Source organism: Chrysoperla carnea, chromosome 2, assembly GCF_905475395.1.
Source record: "Chrysoperla carnea chromosome 2, inChrCarn1.1, whole genome shotgun sequence".
In the NCBI taxonomy this organism is placed as follows: domain Eukaryota; kingdom Metazoa; phylum Arthropoda; class Insecta; order Neuroptera; family Chrysopidae; genus Chrysoperla; species Chrysoperla carnea.
The window spans coordinates 77,542,001-77,560,141 of NC_058338.1; the positions used below are offsets into that span (position 1 = coordinate 77,542,001).

At 30.9% G+C, this 18,141-nt stretch overlaps 2 protein-coding genes across 2 annotated transcripts; both read left to right on the forward strand.

Annotated features, from left to right (window-relative positions):
• Positions 1 to 4,440: 4,440 nt before the first annotated feature.
• On the forward strand, positions 4,441 to 13,927 carry LOC123292939 (coiled-coil domain-containing protein 39). The gene is made up of 11 exons (XM_044873653.1): positions 4,441 to 4,785; positions 6,471 to 6,899; positions 7,363 to 8,044; positions 8,703 to 8,869; positions 8,957 to 9,151; positions 10,641 to 10,780; positions 10,871 to 11,106; positions 12,125 to 12,293; positions 12,397 to 12,526; positions 12,800 to 13,153; positions 13,895 to 13,927. The coding sequence occupies exons 1-11, from the start codon at positions 4,441 to 4,443 to the stop codon at positions 13,925 to 13,927; spliced, it is 2,880 nt and encodes a 959-aa protein (XP_044729588.1).
• Positions 13,928 to 14,322: 395 nt separating this feature from the next.
• Positions 14,323 to 17,698, forward strand: LOC123292940 (zinc finger protein OZF-like). The gene is made up of 8 exons (XM_044873654.1): positions 14,323 to 14,710; positions 14,768 to 14,820; positions 14,885 to 14,945; positions 15,010 to 15,093; positions 15,157 to 15,349; positions 16,061 to 16,302; positions 17,118 to 17,434; positions 17,513 to 17,698. The coding sequence occupies exons 1-8, from the start codon at positions 14,344 to 14,346 to the stop codon at positions 17,696 to 17,698; spliced, it is 1,503 nt and encodes a 500-aa protein (XP_044729589.1). The 5' UTR covers positions 14,323 to 14,343.
• The last annotated feature ends 443 nt before the right edge of the window (positions 17,699 to 18,141 follow it).

Sequence of the window (18,141 nt, forward strand, 5' to 3'; positions counted from 1 at the left end):
ATTTTTCTAATAATATTTCTTTAAAAACAAACTTTGATATAAAAATGTAATGTTCTAGTTTGAATGGCCATTGGCACACTATACGAACATCAGTGTCCAAAAATAGCCCTCGTTTAATAGTGAACCTCACCTATTTATGTTTCAACGATGTAAACATTGTTTTTAGTTGTGGGTAGGATTTATAAATAAAATTTTATTTGATCGCATCTATTTGTCTGGTCATTTTTTTGTACGAATTTTAAAAATAATTTTGAATGTTAGATTTACTTTATAACGTCATATATCTCATTGCCATTATGTATATTGACAAAGAGCATGCAGTTTTGTAATAATCGAATCACAACAAAAAATCTTTGGATTTTAATTATACCTCACCAAGGCGAGTGTAGATGATTAATTCGTAAACGTAAAAAAAATTTTGAATTCATTACATATTCTCGTTCTAACGAAATTTTTTTCCTTTCTCCTTTCCTTTTTATACCATGTACCCAAATTTGTAACGCTTAGAAATATTGATAATAAAAACAAAATTTTGGTATAGGTAAAATAAAATCACTTCATTAGTCCAGTTCCGGTTGTCTATGTTTATCTGTCTGTCTGTCCGCCTGTAAACACGATAACTCAAAAACGAAAAGAGATATTAAGCTGAATATTTTTATTGCGTTCTTAGGTGCAAAAAGTGAGGCCGAGTTCGTAAATGAGCAACATAAGTCAATTGGAACTTGGATCCGTAGGACTCATCTTGAAAACCGTTAGAAATATAACAAAACTATAAATGTAAAAAATGTTCTTTATAAAAAAAATAAACAATTAGGCTCAAATTATATAGTACGTGTTACATGGGAATATCAGTGTGTGTGACAGCTATGTATGTGCAGCTATCTAAGAGTGGCTATCTTTTCTACTTACATGACATAAGAAAACAAACGATTGCGTAATCAACACTGTCTAGGCATGGTATTTCAACAATTAACTCAGTCAATTGTTTGTTTTCACTTGCTTTATATAACAGATAATTAAGAGCCGTTACAAAAAGGTACTATGAACTTTTCAGTGGATCTTCGATTTCTTGAAATAAACATGAAAATCTAGTAAATTTCAGAGGTATCGATTGAAAAAATGACGCCAGGATATAACAGCTCTCGCATTCGATTTTAGTCTTTACCTCTGAAACTACTCGTATAATTGTTAAACGAGCCTTGGGCAATTTTCTCAAGATACCCCTTCGAGATAATCGAAAGACGAGTTAGGCAGCGTTCTATTATTACGTAACGTTTTCTGGCAATTTTTTTGCTCCCCCCCTGCCCCATCGTAACAATTTGGGACTGACCCCCCCTGTCCATAACTTGTTACATCACATTATTAACGTGTTTATTGTAAAATCCGGTGCACCTTTTTGGGTGCACCGGATTTATCACTTGTTATCACACAAAAATTGTATATATAAATGATGATGACTTTACCTTAAAATTGACATAGACTCGGTCCAAAAAAAAAGTGTTTCTGCGCCGGTGCCAGTTACTTTTGTATTAATTAATATAAATTTTAGTTTTATCGAAAAAAAATAAATAAATACAAACCAAAAATTACTTAATAAGAAATAATTAGTTATAAAGTTACGTAACAATATATTTTGGGCCCTCCTTAGTAAGCATAACACAGAGTAACGTTCGATTGAAACCCACCCCCGGGTTAATATGTTACGTAATACTTGAACGTTCCCTTACGAGAAACTTCGTAAATATAAAAATTTTGACTCAAAACTACAGAAATCGAATCTATTTAACAATTGAGTTGGTAGTTTTTGGGAAATCGATTAAAATTTTATAAGAAATGCTTTTATTTCGAAGCGATTATGGGTATGTATTTCGAAAAATACTCACTAATTTTAATGTGAGCTAGATGTTTATGGTTTTGGGTTCTACTCACCCTAAATAATCAAAGGGTTCGAAATCTGATCCATTTTATTATTACTCTAATTTACTGAAGAAATTACTCTGGGATATCACTCCCCCTTGAAGATTTTGATCGATATCTCGTCCAATCGTTTAAAGAGACATGATTTTAATACTCTTTTGGTCAAAATTACTCCAGAAAATTATTTTTATTCTCTAAATCAGAGACAAAAATTTAGAAAATAATCGAATTTTTGCAATGTTTTTAAGGGATTTTGAAAATCGGGAAAATTAAGAGAAAAATTTATGGTCCAAAATAACGAAAATCAGGTTCATTTAATGATAAATAGATTATATTTTTTTAAAATTCACCTAAAATCCTGTATGAAATATTTTAATTTCGAAGCTAGTGTGGGTATATCTCGAAAAATACTTCAAGTGAGCTGAATGTATTTATTATTATTATTTTTTTTCCTAATTACTTTGAATAATATATTTAAGAATAATATATTCCCTCTAAAAATATTTGTTTAAAAAGTTTTCCGTAAATTCAAAAATGCGCTTGATATTTGAAAGAGATATCATCTAAAATTATAGGCCAAGGAAATATACAAATTTAATTTCCTTTATTGATTTTTATTGAACTTTAAAGGGGTGAATTATCGATTGCGTGAATGTAATCACTCCTTCACCTCCCTGTAAAGTATCGTAACCATAGCAAGCGATGTATGTAACCGTTACAATATAAATAAACAAAATTTATTGATTTGTTGATATTTTTTATTATTTATCATGCATTAGACATTTGTAGTTTTTTTGCTAAAACTAGATGATTGCGGATTATTTTTTGAATTTGATTTTATGTACGATTGATTTACACATCTACTTTTATTATTAGTTACAACAGGTTAGTAAAAAAATGTTTTAACAAACTTTTATCGAAATACCTACCACCAAAACTGAATATGGATATAAATAACACAATTTTGTTGAATATGTTATGTGAAAAACACTTTAATTTTCGTAGTAATATCCGAAACATGTCGCATTATAAAATATAATAAAGTGGTTAAGCGAAAATTAAAGTGTTTAAATTTATTTATTCACATAAGATAATTAATATTATGAAATTCCACAAATTAAAGCTCTCTATCATGAAAAATTTGTCGTTATTTCATTCGAAAATTATCTAAATCGGTAAATCTCCTACTAAGAATGGATTTGTATTTTAGCCGTAAAATTTATTTGCACCGACTTCAAAACGTAATTTCTCTCAAAAAATTATTGATAGAAGTATTTGAGTTACTTTTTAAATTATATTTTAATTTTTTTGAGCATTTTTAATATCTTTGTTTTACATACTAATATTGATAAATGATAAGTATCCCGGTAGTCTAAATTGAAACTACTGAAAACGGGTCCATTTCCTGTTTTAATTAGTAGGACTTATTATCGCCAATTGCAACTACCAGTTATCTTATTTGAATTTGTATATTTTTATTATCCAACTGATAAGCACAAGTATTGCCATTTGGTAATATTAAATTGAAAATACTGAAAACATTCTTTCTGTTTTATAGTACAATAAATAAGCCGGAAAATACCATCAAATGTGGAAAAGTGGTGGAACAGCTCCGATTTCAAAAATTTTTTGTGTACGTGTTCCTTAAGCCTCTAGGAACATTCAGCTACACTAACCTTCTCATTACAAAAAAAAACTGAGAAAATTAGGGTAGTTTTCCCATCCCCAAAACACTCCAAATAGTAATAGTGAAAACAAATCAATATTTTACATCAAAAATCCTCTCCCGATGGTTTTTGAGGTCGTTGATCATGAAATCAAGGTTAAAAATCAACTGAATATGTTGCAACCCCATTAAAACTACCCTTGAAGTGACAGAGACAAAAAATTTATTAAATTCAAAATTTTGCCTCAGAAATTGTCTCTTGTGGTGCTTTTATGTTCGCTGATGTTCACAAATTCAAGGTTAAAAAGCAATTGAGGATGGTTTCAACCCCATTAAACCTACCCCTAGAAGTGTCAATGATAAAAAAAAAAATTAGAAATTCTCAATTTCAAAAATTTTTGAAATCGGATCTGCTCCACCACTTTTCCACATTTTCCGGCTTATTAAATGTACTATTAATTTGTGCGATTTATTATCGCCAGTTGGCGGGGTAAATAAAATACATGTAATTAGTAACATATTACAAAAATTCGTAGATCTATATTATGTGGAATAAAACCCTCCTCGATTTTTGGAAACTAATGGTTTTGTAAAAAATAATTGTCGGTGTGATTTTTGATAGGACTCCTCCTTAAGCAGCCATTTTTTTATTATTAGTAAATCTACGTGGGGCCCCAACGAGAGCCTTTTGACATTTTATTTTAGGATGGAGGATTCTATAGGCGGCGACCTAGGCTGCCTCAAAGGTAAATCCGGCACTGAACAAAGAACATTGAAATCTATGCAGACTAAATCACCGACAAAATATAAATCCTGAAATTGAACTTTCATACACTTTTTTTGTAGAAAACGTAAAAATGGCGCAAACAAGCGCAGCCAATTCAAGTACAATGATCATGAATGATGTATTATCTGAACTCGGTTGGAATACTGGCGTACATTTACCAATTGCAACAATTGAAAATCAACAGTTACAAAGAGAATTGGAACGTTTAATACATGCACGCGCTGCAGCCAATACACATTTATTACAAACTCGAAATAAACGGCAAGAGCTTGAAAATCATAGCAAACATTTATCACAAGAACAACTTGAAATATCATCATTGTTAACCACACAACGAAGTACAAAACAAGCTGAAAATGATCAATTGGTTGTATTAGATTTGGAACATAGTAAATTATCACAAGATATTAAAGAGGTAACTTTATTATCATATTCTCCCTTAAAATTATTATTTGCCGTATAGAAAAAAAAACAGGGATATTTTTTGCTCCAACTTAGATAAAAGACGAGAAAAGTAATTTTTCGGAAACTTTTCGTTTAATTTCAAAATTAGCCTTATCTTCGTGTCATATTGTGTTTTATTTTCGTTTTTTATATTTAGCTATCTTTTTGACAATTAAATGAGGATTTATATTTTTTGCGCCAAAATTACCCAATATTGCGAAGTATCGTCTAATTCCGAAACAAAAATTTTTGTGTGATTTTATCGATTTTTTGTCTCCAATTTGGATAAAAATATTTTTCAAGAGTAAATTAGGCCCAAGGATTCTGTCTGAAAACCCAAATAATATGAACACTCAGCTTATTTGACGATTAGAGGAGTATTTTTCGTAATGTATTCTGAATCGATTCGAAGAAGCTTTTCGACCAGGATTTTAAATGACGTCCCAAAAGTTACTCAATCGTTATATAAACCCGATTTTTGTATTTTTTGAGTCAAGTTTCATCAAATTCATAATTTAAAAAAATTTTGTTATTTTTTCGATTTTTTCAAAGGGGTGAAAAAATTGCAAAAATCGATAGGAAATTATTGGCCAGGTATTTGGTAAAAAAATCATTCTCTAGATTAGTTTTGGACCAAAAAGTTCCAAAATCTTGGCCATTTTACAATTGGGCGGGCAGTTGTTCAGATTTCATTTGATATTTCAGGAACTTGTAATTCAATTATAAAATCAACCAGATTTTCATGTCTTTGGATTATTTAGAAGTATCATTTGATGATTAGATCACTACCTTTCGATATAGCTCCAGAATCGATCCGAAATCAAAGTTTTTGTGCAGAGTTTTAAGTGAAATCTCAAAAATCACTCATTCAAACGTTAAACAAAGCTGATTTTTGTATGTTTTGAGTAAAAATTACCTCATATATAAAGTTTCACGGAATTCTAAAATAAAATTTTTTTTAAATGGTGTCTATTTAACGATTTGACGTGGATTTGGCCGAAAATTGTATAAAAATGGCGAGTACAACGAAGCAATTTCAGAAACTTTTCCTTCAATTATTACTGGGACTTCGCGCAGGGCATGCAACAGAACAAAGTGTTTATGGCCACAGCTAGGGCATTCGACTATGTTCGCCCGAAACTTACTATAACACGGTTGAGAAGGGTGGTGGGGCTTTTGACAAGACACTGTCGATTAAACTACCACCTTCTTATCATGAAGATCTCTGATGACCCCACTTGAAGGGCCTGTATGTAGGACAACGAAACCTCCATACATGTTGTTTGCACCTACAGAAACCTGCAGGGCGTCAGGTTTAGAATATTTAAGTCCAAAGCCTTGAATCCAACAATGATGGGAGCAATCCCGATGGAGAAGTTTGGGTCTTTCTACGTGGCGTCTGGCAACAAAAGAATCTTGTAGCTTCATTTGCTTAAAATTGCATCTCTTGTCTGGAGATATCTTGCCTTCGGGTTACAGGTTTTTCTCAAGGAAGACACTGAGGACTCCTTGGTCTAAGTGCAAGGGAAACATTTGCGGTTCTGCTTTTATGTATTGCTATTATTTCCTTCAATTGCAAAATGAACTAGATTTCGAGTTCGACATTCACGATATTTCGAGACCATACTAAAATCGTAATACATTTGTTTGTTCTAGTTTAAAAGAAAAGAAAAAGATATAGGTGATCGTGAAAATAATTTACGAAGTACATTATGTAATTTATTCAAACGTTTAGAAGATTTGAAAAAAACTGTATCGTATGATACAGATGCAATTCGATTATGGGAAGATTCATTATTAAAAACAGAAGAAGACAATGCCATTATAAAAAAATTTTCAGAACAAGATCAAAATAAGGCAAAAGAATTAGAATTAAAACGACAAAAATTACATAAAGAATTAGATTTAAGGCAACGTACATTAGATAAATTATTAAATGAAACGAATGGTATTGAAGTGGCCTTAAATAAATCACATCAAATGTATTTGGATGCAAAAAAGGATCGAACTAATTTATTAAATCAATGGCATGAAACTGTGCAGCATTTAAGACAGCGTCATAAAGATATGCATTTTATCAATATGGTATGTAGGTAATATTGGTTTGAATAGACGGGTCCCGAAATTTTAATAGTTAAAAATCTACAACTTTACGTTGAGAAACTGCTCGTTTAAGAATTTAAGTAACAGAATGTCTAATTTTGATTCACATTTTTTAATGTGACATGGCGTAGGGGAAAGTGGCCTATAATGATTCCCCTAAGAAAAAATGTAATTTATAGCCAAACTATTCGACATATGTCGAAATATTTTTATATCACCATAGGCCATCTATTGATAAATATACTAAATGACTTTAATGGTTCACTTAAAACAATGAGACATCATTTTACCCTGAGGGATCATTATACACCACTTTCCCCTACCAACTTAATTTTTGTATAATCAAGCTTTTTAACTGCCCGGTAAGCTGTTGCTTTGTTCTCCTCTATATATTTTCTCGAATTTAATTTCTAAACATTAAAGAAATAATGATAGAATATTATAGGAAATCGAAAGATTACGTGGAACTTTAGCAAAAAAAATTGAAGATACTGAAGAGCAAAATACATTCTATGTGAATCAATTAAATAATAATAAAGAAACTGAAAAACAAACACAAGATTTAGCCAAAGAAACAGCACGTTGCCGTGAAAAACTAATGAATACTATAAACACAGTACGTGATGTTATGAAAGAATTACATATTGGAAAATATGAACTAGCAAGTTTAGAAAATACATTACATCAAAGCCGTACAAAATGTAAACAACTTGGAAACGATATCTCACATAAAAGAGAACAATTGAATCAAACGAATAATACGAATCAACAACTAACAAAGCAATTAGAAAATTTAAAAAATAAAAAAATGTCAACAAACGAACGTGCTCGTGAATTACAAAAAATGGTTGATAATACACAAAGTATTTTAAATGCATTAACAGTTGAAACAGAACGATTACAAAAGATTGTATTTCGTTCATCACAACAAGCAAAAAAACTACAGGATATTGATGATGCATATCAAATTGAGATACGTGGCTTAAAATTGGGAATTGAGCTTATGGAAAAACAAGAGAAAGCATTAGAGAGAGAAGTACAAGCTACACGGGAAGATGTTTATGATTTTGATTATAATATATTACAAATTGAAGCACGTATTGAAAATATCGAAGGAACTACTAAAGGTAAAACTTAATTTCTTTTTAAGAATGTACGAGCACCAAGGCAATTTTAAATATAAATAAAAACTGAAAATAAATCAAGTATGTAATCCCACTAATTTTGGGAGCCGCACTTTTCAAATTGCTGGTCAAATTTTACGTTACTGCAAAATTTTTCATAATTTAAATATCATCGTTTTCATATTTTGCCCAAGGAGTTGTATAAGCGACTTTTTAACACGAAAAATAGAAAATACGACCCAAAGTTAGTATGTTTCAAAAAAATTTTCATTCAAATCGAACAAAATTTAACCAAGATATCCAAAAAAATAAATTTTTTTTATACTCTATGACGTCATTAAAATCCAAAAAAATTGATTTTGCTCTATCATACTCAAATTTTATCCTATTTTAATAAATCAAGTATGTAATACCACAAATTTTGGACCACACTTTTCAAATTTCTGATCAAAGGGATTCAGGGTTTCCACATTTGGCCCAAAGAGTGGTATAAGCGACTTACTAAAACGAAAATTAGAAAATACGACCCAAAGTTATTATGTTTCAAAAAAAATTAAAACTCATACACAGGGCGAATAGGGTTCCACAAATACATTAAGAGCAATGTTAATATAAAAATAAAATATTTAATTTAGATTTAGATTATTAATAAATTTTTTAGATCAGTTTAGTGAAGAATTGGAAGAAAAATTACAAGAACTACTAGCTGTATTACGAGAGAAAAATAGCATGAAACAAACATTAATAAAACAAATGTCATCGGTTCAAGATGATATTCGACGTTTCGGTTATCAATTTGCTAATGATAATATTGAATTGGCAAAATTGGTGAGTTATTTGAAAAAACGTTTCTCGAAAATGTGTTTACATTTTAAATCAAACTGTAAAATTATTTTGTTGTTTATAATCTTACAGCAAGAAACATTACATAAAGAACTAAAAATGGTTGAAGGTGGCAAACGACAAGTAAAAGCTGGTCAAATACGTAGTCAGGAAAAACAAGTGGAAGAGAATATTTTAAGATTGCGAGTAATGCAAGCTCAAAAACATTTAGATAATATTGACGATTCGTTGTACACTTTAGAAAAACAACGCATTGAAATGGAAACGGTAGGTTTTTAATAAATATACAGTTTAATACATGTAATATATGGGGGTAGAGGTTGAGAAGGATCATTTTAAATAGGGATCAAAGTAAAAATTCGTAGCGTAAGAGCTGCGTTAGCTAAGCGAATTGCCTCAGAGATTGAAATAAATGGTCCGAATCATCGGACAAGACTTTATTATATTATAAAATTGATATATTATTCTTGTAATATTTTGATTTAAAGCAGCCAATTATATTCTTTCATTTTGGCTCCACGGCTCCAGGGGAAGGAGTCCCAGAGAGTAGTTATATCACACCTAGGACCTAGTTAATATAAACCCTGATACGAAGTTTCACTGCTGTCCCCTCAGCCTCTCCCTAGAAAATCCCATTTTCCTGTATTTTGAAATGTTTTCCCTAGGGTGTGGCCTTCTCAAATTTTCCCGGATATGTGGCTTATACCAATCCTAGGAACACCTTAAAGTCTAGCCTTGTGCCCAGTTTAATTGAAATCGTTAGAGCCGTTTTTCAGAAAACCCCAAAAATCCTGTTTTGGCTTAGAGGAAAGTACCCTTAAAAAAAGGCCTAAGGAAAAAATCGTCTGGAATTATGACCAAACTGAACCCATGTACCGAGTTTGAGAAAAATCCGTTGAAAATTGAAGGCTTCAGCTTGGTAACAGACATACCGACATACCGACGGAAGCAAAATTTTTTAAAAACCACTTTTTTGGAATCAGGGACCCTCAAAAGGTGTATTTCCGTTGAAACCCCGATATCGATTTTTTTTTTCGATCACAATACTTTATTCTATCTATAATATAATAAAGTAAAAATAAAAAACGAGAGAGTTGGTAATAAAACATTTAATCGTTAAATTGACATGTTTAAGTCTTTGTAACTTTTTTACTTTTACTAATATTTACTAAACATTTCTGTAAAAATTAGCCAGTTGTAGTTGATAAATTTTCATACTCTCGTTTTTCCGACATGTTGGGGGTAAAAAAATAAATATAAAGTTACATGAATATTCCCTATTTCAAAGTTTTCGTAAATGTAAACGTTGTAGGTTACACCGGAATGAAGCAACTCACGAAGTTTCGTAAGAGTGTTATTCACGAAAACATACCCATTCTGTACTGTAGACTATTGGTGAAATGATACCACATTCATTAAAATTGATGAAGTTAAAAATACCAGAATAAAACATCTTTGAGAAATAATATATAGAAATTATTCCGTATTTAGAGACTTACCAGCCTGAAATAAGTCTTGGCTAACCTAAACGTCTGGATTGAATCCAATTCTTAACACCATTGCCACATTCTGACACCCCAACCGTTCACACATCTTTCGACACTTGATTAGTCTCATTCATGACCCTCCTTTCTTCTTGGTTGCGTTTATTTTGGCACTCTTTCTACTTCTATTCTCTGTGGTGTGGCCTTTGCTTACTATGAGAAATTCTCCAATCTATGATAGCAATAATAATTTGAATTCGAACTTTTTACAGGCAATGAAAGAACGACAGATCGAAATTGGAATGGAAAGAGATGTTTTAGCGTTACGTAAACGTAATTTACTAGAAGATAAATCAAATTTGCGTGGTGAAATTCAAGAACGTTTACTAAAAAATGAACAGTACAAAAAAAAGTATATAAATACACACACTCTTTATGTTTATTCAACTTCCAACTTTTACTTGAGCCATAAAATTTACAATACATGCAAATCACTTTTCAGATTCGAATACCAAGTATCACTGTTAGGTACTGATGATGACGGAAAACCTCTATCACCAACATACTTCAAATTAAAAAAGACTCAGGAGCGAGTGTTATTACAACAAGAGGGTGATGAATGGGATTTAAAAGTAAAACAAGCTGAACAGGAAATTGTTGCAATGGAAAATACATTAAAGCTGGTCAATATCAGTAATGATAAATTTAAAATGAGTTTACATCCTGTTGAAGAAGCAGGTCAATGTTTAATATAGCTCGTTTTACGATTACTTTGCAATAATTCTAACCACACACGAATTCCTTTTTTTCTAGTAGAAAATCGGGCCACTGTGACTTTAGAGGAAATTAAGCATCGGAGGCTATTAGCACGACAGAAGTCGTCTCAAATGCCCCTTCCATATGAGCCTATCATTCCTGTAGCAAGATGTTCCGTAATTTACAAGGAATGGCTATGACAAACCCATCTTGATTACTGGGACTTTGCGCAGGGAAAAACTGTGTATAACCACAACTAGCTCAATCGACTCTGCTCGCTTTAAACTTACTAGAGCACAATTGAGAAGGCTAATGATTCCCCTTTTAGATATGGAAAATTTATCAATTTTCGGGGGGGGGGGGGGGGCGTTGTGAAAATGCAATTTTTCGAACTTTTCTGTTAATTTGACTTTATTCGATTAGTGAGAGTCCATCTTTTTTAACATGTATAGAACAGAAAATCGTTATTCTTGGGTGATTTTTTGTGCGTACTCTTAACATTTAACAATCAAGCACTTAAAATGCAATTAGGTCAAACATTTTTTCAGGATGTTATTGAGTTTACGATTTTTTTACTTGAAAACTGGAGGGTTTAGAGAAAAATGTCTTAGAACATATTTTGTTAATTTTGACCCAAATTATAAGAAAAATTTTTCCGAAGCAATTCGGTCAATATTATTTATTCGTTTAAGAAAAATTAGTTTAAACAATACCCTACCGGGTTGCCAACCGACAACCTGCACTTTTACGTTCAAGAGACATTTTTGAGACGGAATCCTGCAAAAATTTTCCATCCGAAAATTATTCATGATCAATGACGGATTTTACCGGGTCTAGTACGTAGGCTGGTAAAACTTCTATTCATTCAGTTTTTTCTTATCTGTAGATCGCAAGAATCTATTAACAGAATAGGATTCCGTAACTTGAGAAAGCTGAGTTGTGAAAGAGAGGCTGTTTACGAAATAATAATACTAATAATCTATTAATTTTATAATTGTAGGGCCAGAGGAAGAAGAATTTAAAAAAATCGAACAAGAGCATTATTGTTTACTGAAAAAATTACGTGCAACGCAAAGGAAGCAAATTGAGTGTTGCAAAATAATCGAGAACTTAACAGGAGAAATGAAAATTGTAGATGATCATTTACTAAAATTTTATAACGAAAAATCGTAAGCATACAAATTCTATTTATCCTCTCTTTCTCGTTTTTTGTACACTCATGGAACCGTATCATAAAATTTACTAACCGTTAAATTTCATTTTTTTAAATAGTCGTCTTGAAAATGATTTAGCAGCAAGCGAGAAAGATATTTCTCTTCAAGAAGATCGTTTAACAAGAGCAAGACGTACGTTGAGCAGGTTGTCTGCGAAAGTTCGACCCACTCTACAGCAACCATTTGAGGTAAAATAAATTTTATCATTTACTATTATGTAAACTTATTCAAATATTCGACCTCACTTTAACCAACGCTATACCAAGTTTAATTAAATTTCGAAACAAAACTTTTTTCCGTTATTTTGTCGTTTTTAAAGGGCAAAAAAAAGTGCATTTCTAATAAAATTGCACTATTAAATTTCGGGGCCCGATATTAAACATCGGACTTCTATTAGTGCGACTAGTCCATATTTTGATTGTACGATCAAGCAAAAATTAATTTTAATTTTTTATTTCTAGAGAGAAATTTCAGTACGTAATTTAATCGAAAATAATCAAAGTGCAATGCAACAAATACTTGAATTAAACATACGACATCTAGAGACGAGTCCAAATATTACACGTTTATGTGACTATTATCGAATTTCACTGCCCGGTATAGAAAGATTTCGGCCAATTCCAAGACGTTTATCGCAATTAAGTTTACCACCACCCATGTCTGCAGATCAATCAATCAATCAATCAACTACAAGTGAAACAACAAATTCAATTTATAATGCAGCTAGATCATTTAGCTCTCTTCAAAGTGTTTCTACAACAAATATTCAATTTTCATCGAGTGGTAAACCCACTTCAAGCGGTGGTGGTAGTGATGTTGTTAAAATTAAATCTTCATCTTCAATAAAAAAGAAAAAATAAATCATTTTAAACAAATAAAAAAGAATATTGTATAAAAATTTATATAATAAATGGTTTTTATCAATTTTATGTACCTGTTTATTATTAATATAATTTTAATATTTGATGTATCATCAAATAACTACAAATGATCATAAGCAAAAAAATTCTTATCGCGAGCTCATTAACGGAACATAATGCGTACGTCTTGAGCATTCACGATTAAAAAAAGGTAGCTTATTGAAACATGGGGGTGCAAAATCTCTAAAGAATAAAGATCGTCGCCACTGAAAATTTTCCTTTGTTCTGTCGTGTCAAATGACCCGTTCTTAGGTTAGTAGTGGAAAATAAATTTCAATAATTTGATGAATGATTCAAAAATTTTTGATAAATTTCTGATTAGAAATTATTATTTCATGAATCTAGATGATTATATGACCTAGAAATTAGTGTGAAAACAGTTTTTCCATCATATGAGTTTATACAAAGTTGGTTAAACGCCTGGTATAAAAGCAATGTGTTTTTTATATTAAAACAAGTAAACAAACTATGAAACTATAAAAACGCAATTATTCAGAAGAGCCTTCGAAACAAAAATAGCTTACCAAATATCACACAAATAGTACCAAATAGCACACAAATTTGCAATAATTTTAATATACATTGATTGATCATTTTGCATTCGCCATAATATAACGCAATTATTCACATTTACAGTTTATCATGAGAACCATGACACAAAGAGGATAGGATCATGACATATCTCAATTATTAAAGGTCCATCTATACTTCAGTGAAATATCCCCTACTCTTATCTATTTTGCATAGAAATGCATGGATTACAAAGATGTCTAACCATCCCTTTTACGGAAGTGTTTGAATTTATATCTATTGCTCTGAACTAAAACTTCGTTTACTTATTATCAAACCAATAAACATTATTAGTTCCAATTTCTTTTTTCACAACACTGAACTGAAGTTTCCGTCGGGTCTGACATTTGTAGAGAAACATTAATGAATCAGTCTGAACGGTCTCTGCAAGTACACTTAACGGTCTGAACGCACAGAATAATAAATACACAAATATTTTGGTTGAAGAATTGCACGAGCTGATAACAATCCTAAAAAAATAATAACAACAAATTTCAAAATAAACTTTTAAAATAATGAATGCTTATTTACAATCTTTACAATGCCGACTCTGTGCTGAATGGAAATTAGCAAATGAATTAATAAATATTAAAGAAGAAGAAGCGATTAATTTAAATTTAGAATTGAAAATACAACAATGCTTAAATTTAAATTTTGTTAACACACAATTACCCAACAATGTTTGTTTATTGTGCTGTGACAAAGTTGGGTCTACGTATGAATTTCAGGAACTTGTAAAGAAAGCGCAACAATGTTTATTAAATTCAATTGCAGAGAAGAAAACAAATTTAAAAACCAAATTTCCTGAATCTGAAAATGATTCGTATCAATATGTACAATCAGTATTAAATGACTATGAGGATGATGTATCAATTAATGAAGGTTTGGACAGTTTAAATTTGATAGTAGTTTATCCTTTTAATTTTATTGGATTTTTAGATGAAGATCTCATTAGAAGTAAGGTACAAACAAAAACTACTGGATTAAATAATGTAGGTAATGAATGTTGATAATTTTTATAATCTCCGAAGACTATTAATACTTACTTTCTTTTAGAAGTCTAGTAAAAAACGCTGTGAAAGAAAACGAAGAAAAGGAGATCGAATTCCGAGGAAAAGTAAGATTTTTTAAACAGAATTCTTATTAAAACTCAAATAAAAAATACGTTTAATTTCTTGTAGATGGTAAAACAGCCGTAACTTTAGATCCGGATACAGCTAAACAAAGAGCTGAACGGAGTGAATTAATACGACAAATTAAAGATGGTATTTTAAATACTTAGACTATTATAAGAGTTAGATAAATAAACTAAAAATAATTGCTTTTAGAATGGAAACTATACAAATGGAAATGCATTTTATGTGAAACAATTTACACGTCTGTAGAAGAATTTCGTAACCATTTTAAAAACGATCACAAACAAAATCCAATTTACAGTTGTACAGAATGTTCAAAAGTTTATGAATTGTACGACACTTTCAAACGGCATGTCGGATCACATAGGAATAAATTTAAATTTAAGTATGTTCTATTTAAGGTACTATAGCAGTATCGAGGATCACAGTTAACTACTATTTTTTAGAATTTCTGAGATCATATATCCCTATATTGAGAAAAAAAAATTAATTTTTTTTACCGTACCGTTTCAGAAATATAATTAATTAAAATTATGCAAATACACGAGCTTTTGTGTCTTTGTTCAATTTTACCGGAAATAGTTTGTGTAAAATTCGAAATTATTTAGATAAAAATTTATTTTATAATATTTAGTTGTAAAAATCAGGTGATAAAATACACGAATATCACTGGCCAAAGAGGGTCACGTGATGTATGATATGAAGGATGTATGTCACAATTATCAGATACTTCGAAAGTATAAATTGTGAATCACGAACTCATATAACAAGAACGTGAAGCTCCTATGCCGAGCTAAATGCGCCCGTGGCTAAATTTATTTAGAAGCTGTCTTTCTCTCGAACGAGAGAGGAAGCGATGTTTACATATATATGTTCTTGGTTCGAACCATGGAGTGTAGAGGTAAAGAAGCGCTATTTGTAGTAGGCTGAGTTTAAAGTTCTGATTTCGGTTAAGTATCTTAAAAAATGTTACTCATCACCTGTATAACTGTGCAAAATTTCAAATCGATATTCCTATAAATAATGAAATAATGAGGATGTCTAAATGCGACACACTGTATAATTATAAATTTTTTTAAAAACATAATATTTTTAGATGTCATTTATGCTCACGATATTTCCATCGTAGTAAACTTTATAAAGATCATTTAGAAACTCATACAACCGTGAAAAGGTGTACGTGCCCAAAATGTGGAAAAATTTATAAAACTTCAAACACTTTACGAGTACATTTACGAACACACCAAGTGATTTCAAAGCGTAAATATGAATGCGAATTTTGTGATAAAAAATTAAACACCAAGTCTGGTCTTTTATATCATAAGAAAATTCATTTAGGTACAATATTATAAATATTAGGGGCGGCAGAAGACTTGAATACGGCAGTTGCCTGATGTCGAATTTGCTATATTACGCATAAGAATGTAAAACTACACTCGATACTATGTCAAAGTTTGAAAGTAAAATTAAAATTGATTAAAAAACGAAAGAAGTTATTAGCACTCAAAGATTGTTGTCCATCTCCTTTTAGCAAAACAAAGTTTAAACGTATCTCTATGGTGATATAGAACAATGACGTCATTTACCTATATCTTCCTCTTTGTTTAATTAGAAATTTTAAACGTTCATTTTTTGCGTACTTCTAAAGATTTTCAAAAACCTACTTCACTTTTCTGTCCGTGCAGTGACAATTCTTCACCTGAAGTGATAAAAAAATTAAGTCAGCATGCTCATTGGTTGTTGAGTACTGTTCACACACGGAATGAAAATTCCCAACTTAAATTCAACCTCCCAAAGTATTCAATTCCATGGGAACTTAAATATTAATTTGTTATTGGCATGGCTCTTAATTGTGGCAGAAATATCTAAATATAAAGAAAAGTATATCCCCGACTTGAGATTGTGCAGTGTCGAGATGTACAGTGACTATGTACTTAATTCGATTCCGTAAACTATTAGTTTACAAAATAATTTAAATAAATTTTTAGTTCAGTACTAGAGCTTTTATTACACAAGGAAAAACGTTCGAGGTTTAAAACTTCGTCGCTGAAAATTTTCGAATAAACACTCCATTCGACCTCCACTTCCTCTGCCGCTCCTTTAATTCGATCATGATTAATTTCTGTTATTCACGTAAATGGTTAATGTTGCAGGTGAAAAGGATTTCACTTGTGATCAATGTGGTAAAACATTTTTAATAAATAGTTCATTAAAATATCATGTGAGCACTGTACACTCTGATGACAAGCCATTCTGTTGTGAACATTGTCAGCGAACATTTAAAACGCAACGATTATTAAAAGTTCATTTGCAAGTTCACAGCGATGAGAAACGACACGCATGTGAAGTATGTGGAAAACGGTTTCATAGGAAAGAATCATTATCTTTGCACTCGTCAGTACATACTGGAGTGTTGGCGTACGCATGTGAATATTGCCATAAAGCTTTTAGAACAAAACAATTGTTACAGGTTAATATTTAACTATGAAACCTATAAAATAATTGGTACAATTCGAAACATGTAAAATAAAATGTATAATATTTTTAGGTCCATGTTAGACAACATACCGGCGAACGGCCTTATGCGTGTTTAGAATGTAATCACCATTTTACAAATTCCTCAAATTACATTAAGCATATGAGAGGAAAACATGGTGTAATGAGTACTAGAAAAAATGCTACCTATAGAGTTACTGAACCACCTGTAGAGAAAGAAAAGCCAATAAAAAATTAATTAATTCATCAACAAATTTTTTTTTCTTATTTAATTACAATTTCTTTTAAACAGAAGCCAAATGAATTAAGAACCTTCCTCCGATTTTTATCCGCTCAATATCACAAGCTTTTTCACGGGTGATTTTTTCTCTTCGGGCAATACTCCATAGAGAGATAATATACTAATCGTTCAGTTTACATCTAGGCATAGACGCACCACGAGTATGACAGAGTATATGCGTTAAGCAATGCATCTAAGTAAGAGATATAGATGTTATATGAAATTGTAAAGTACGTCTTACAACTCTAAGCGTCTTACAACTAGGTTATCTTCCTTCAAGAAAAAATTATATGTGTATTTCTTCTGTAAAAGTTGCTACCTAACTTTTCCCATCAAATATTTATTAAGCAAAATTTTGAAATCGAAATATTTTAATAAAAAGTTTCATCAGAAGCCAAAAT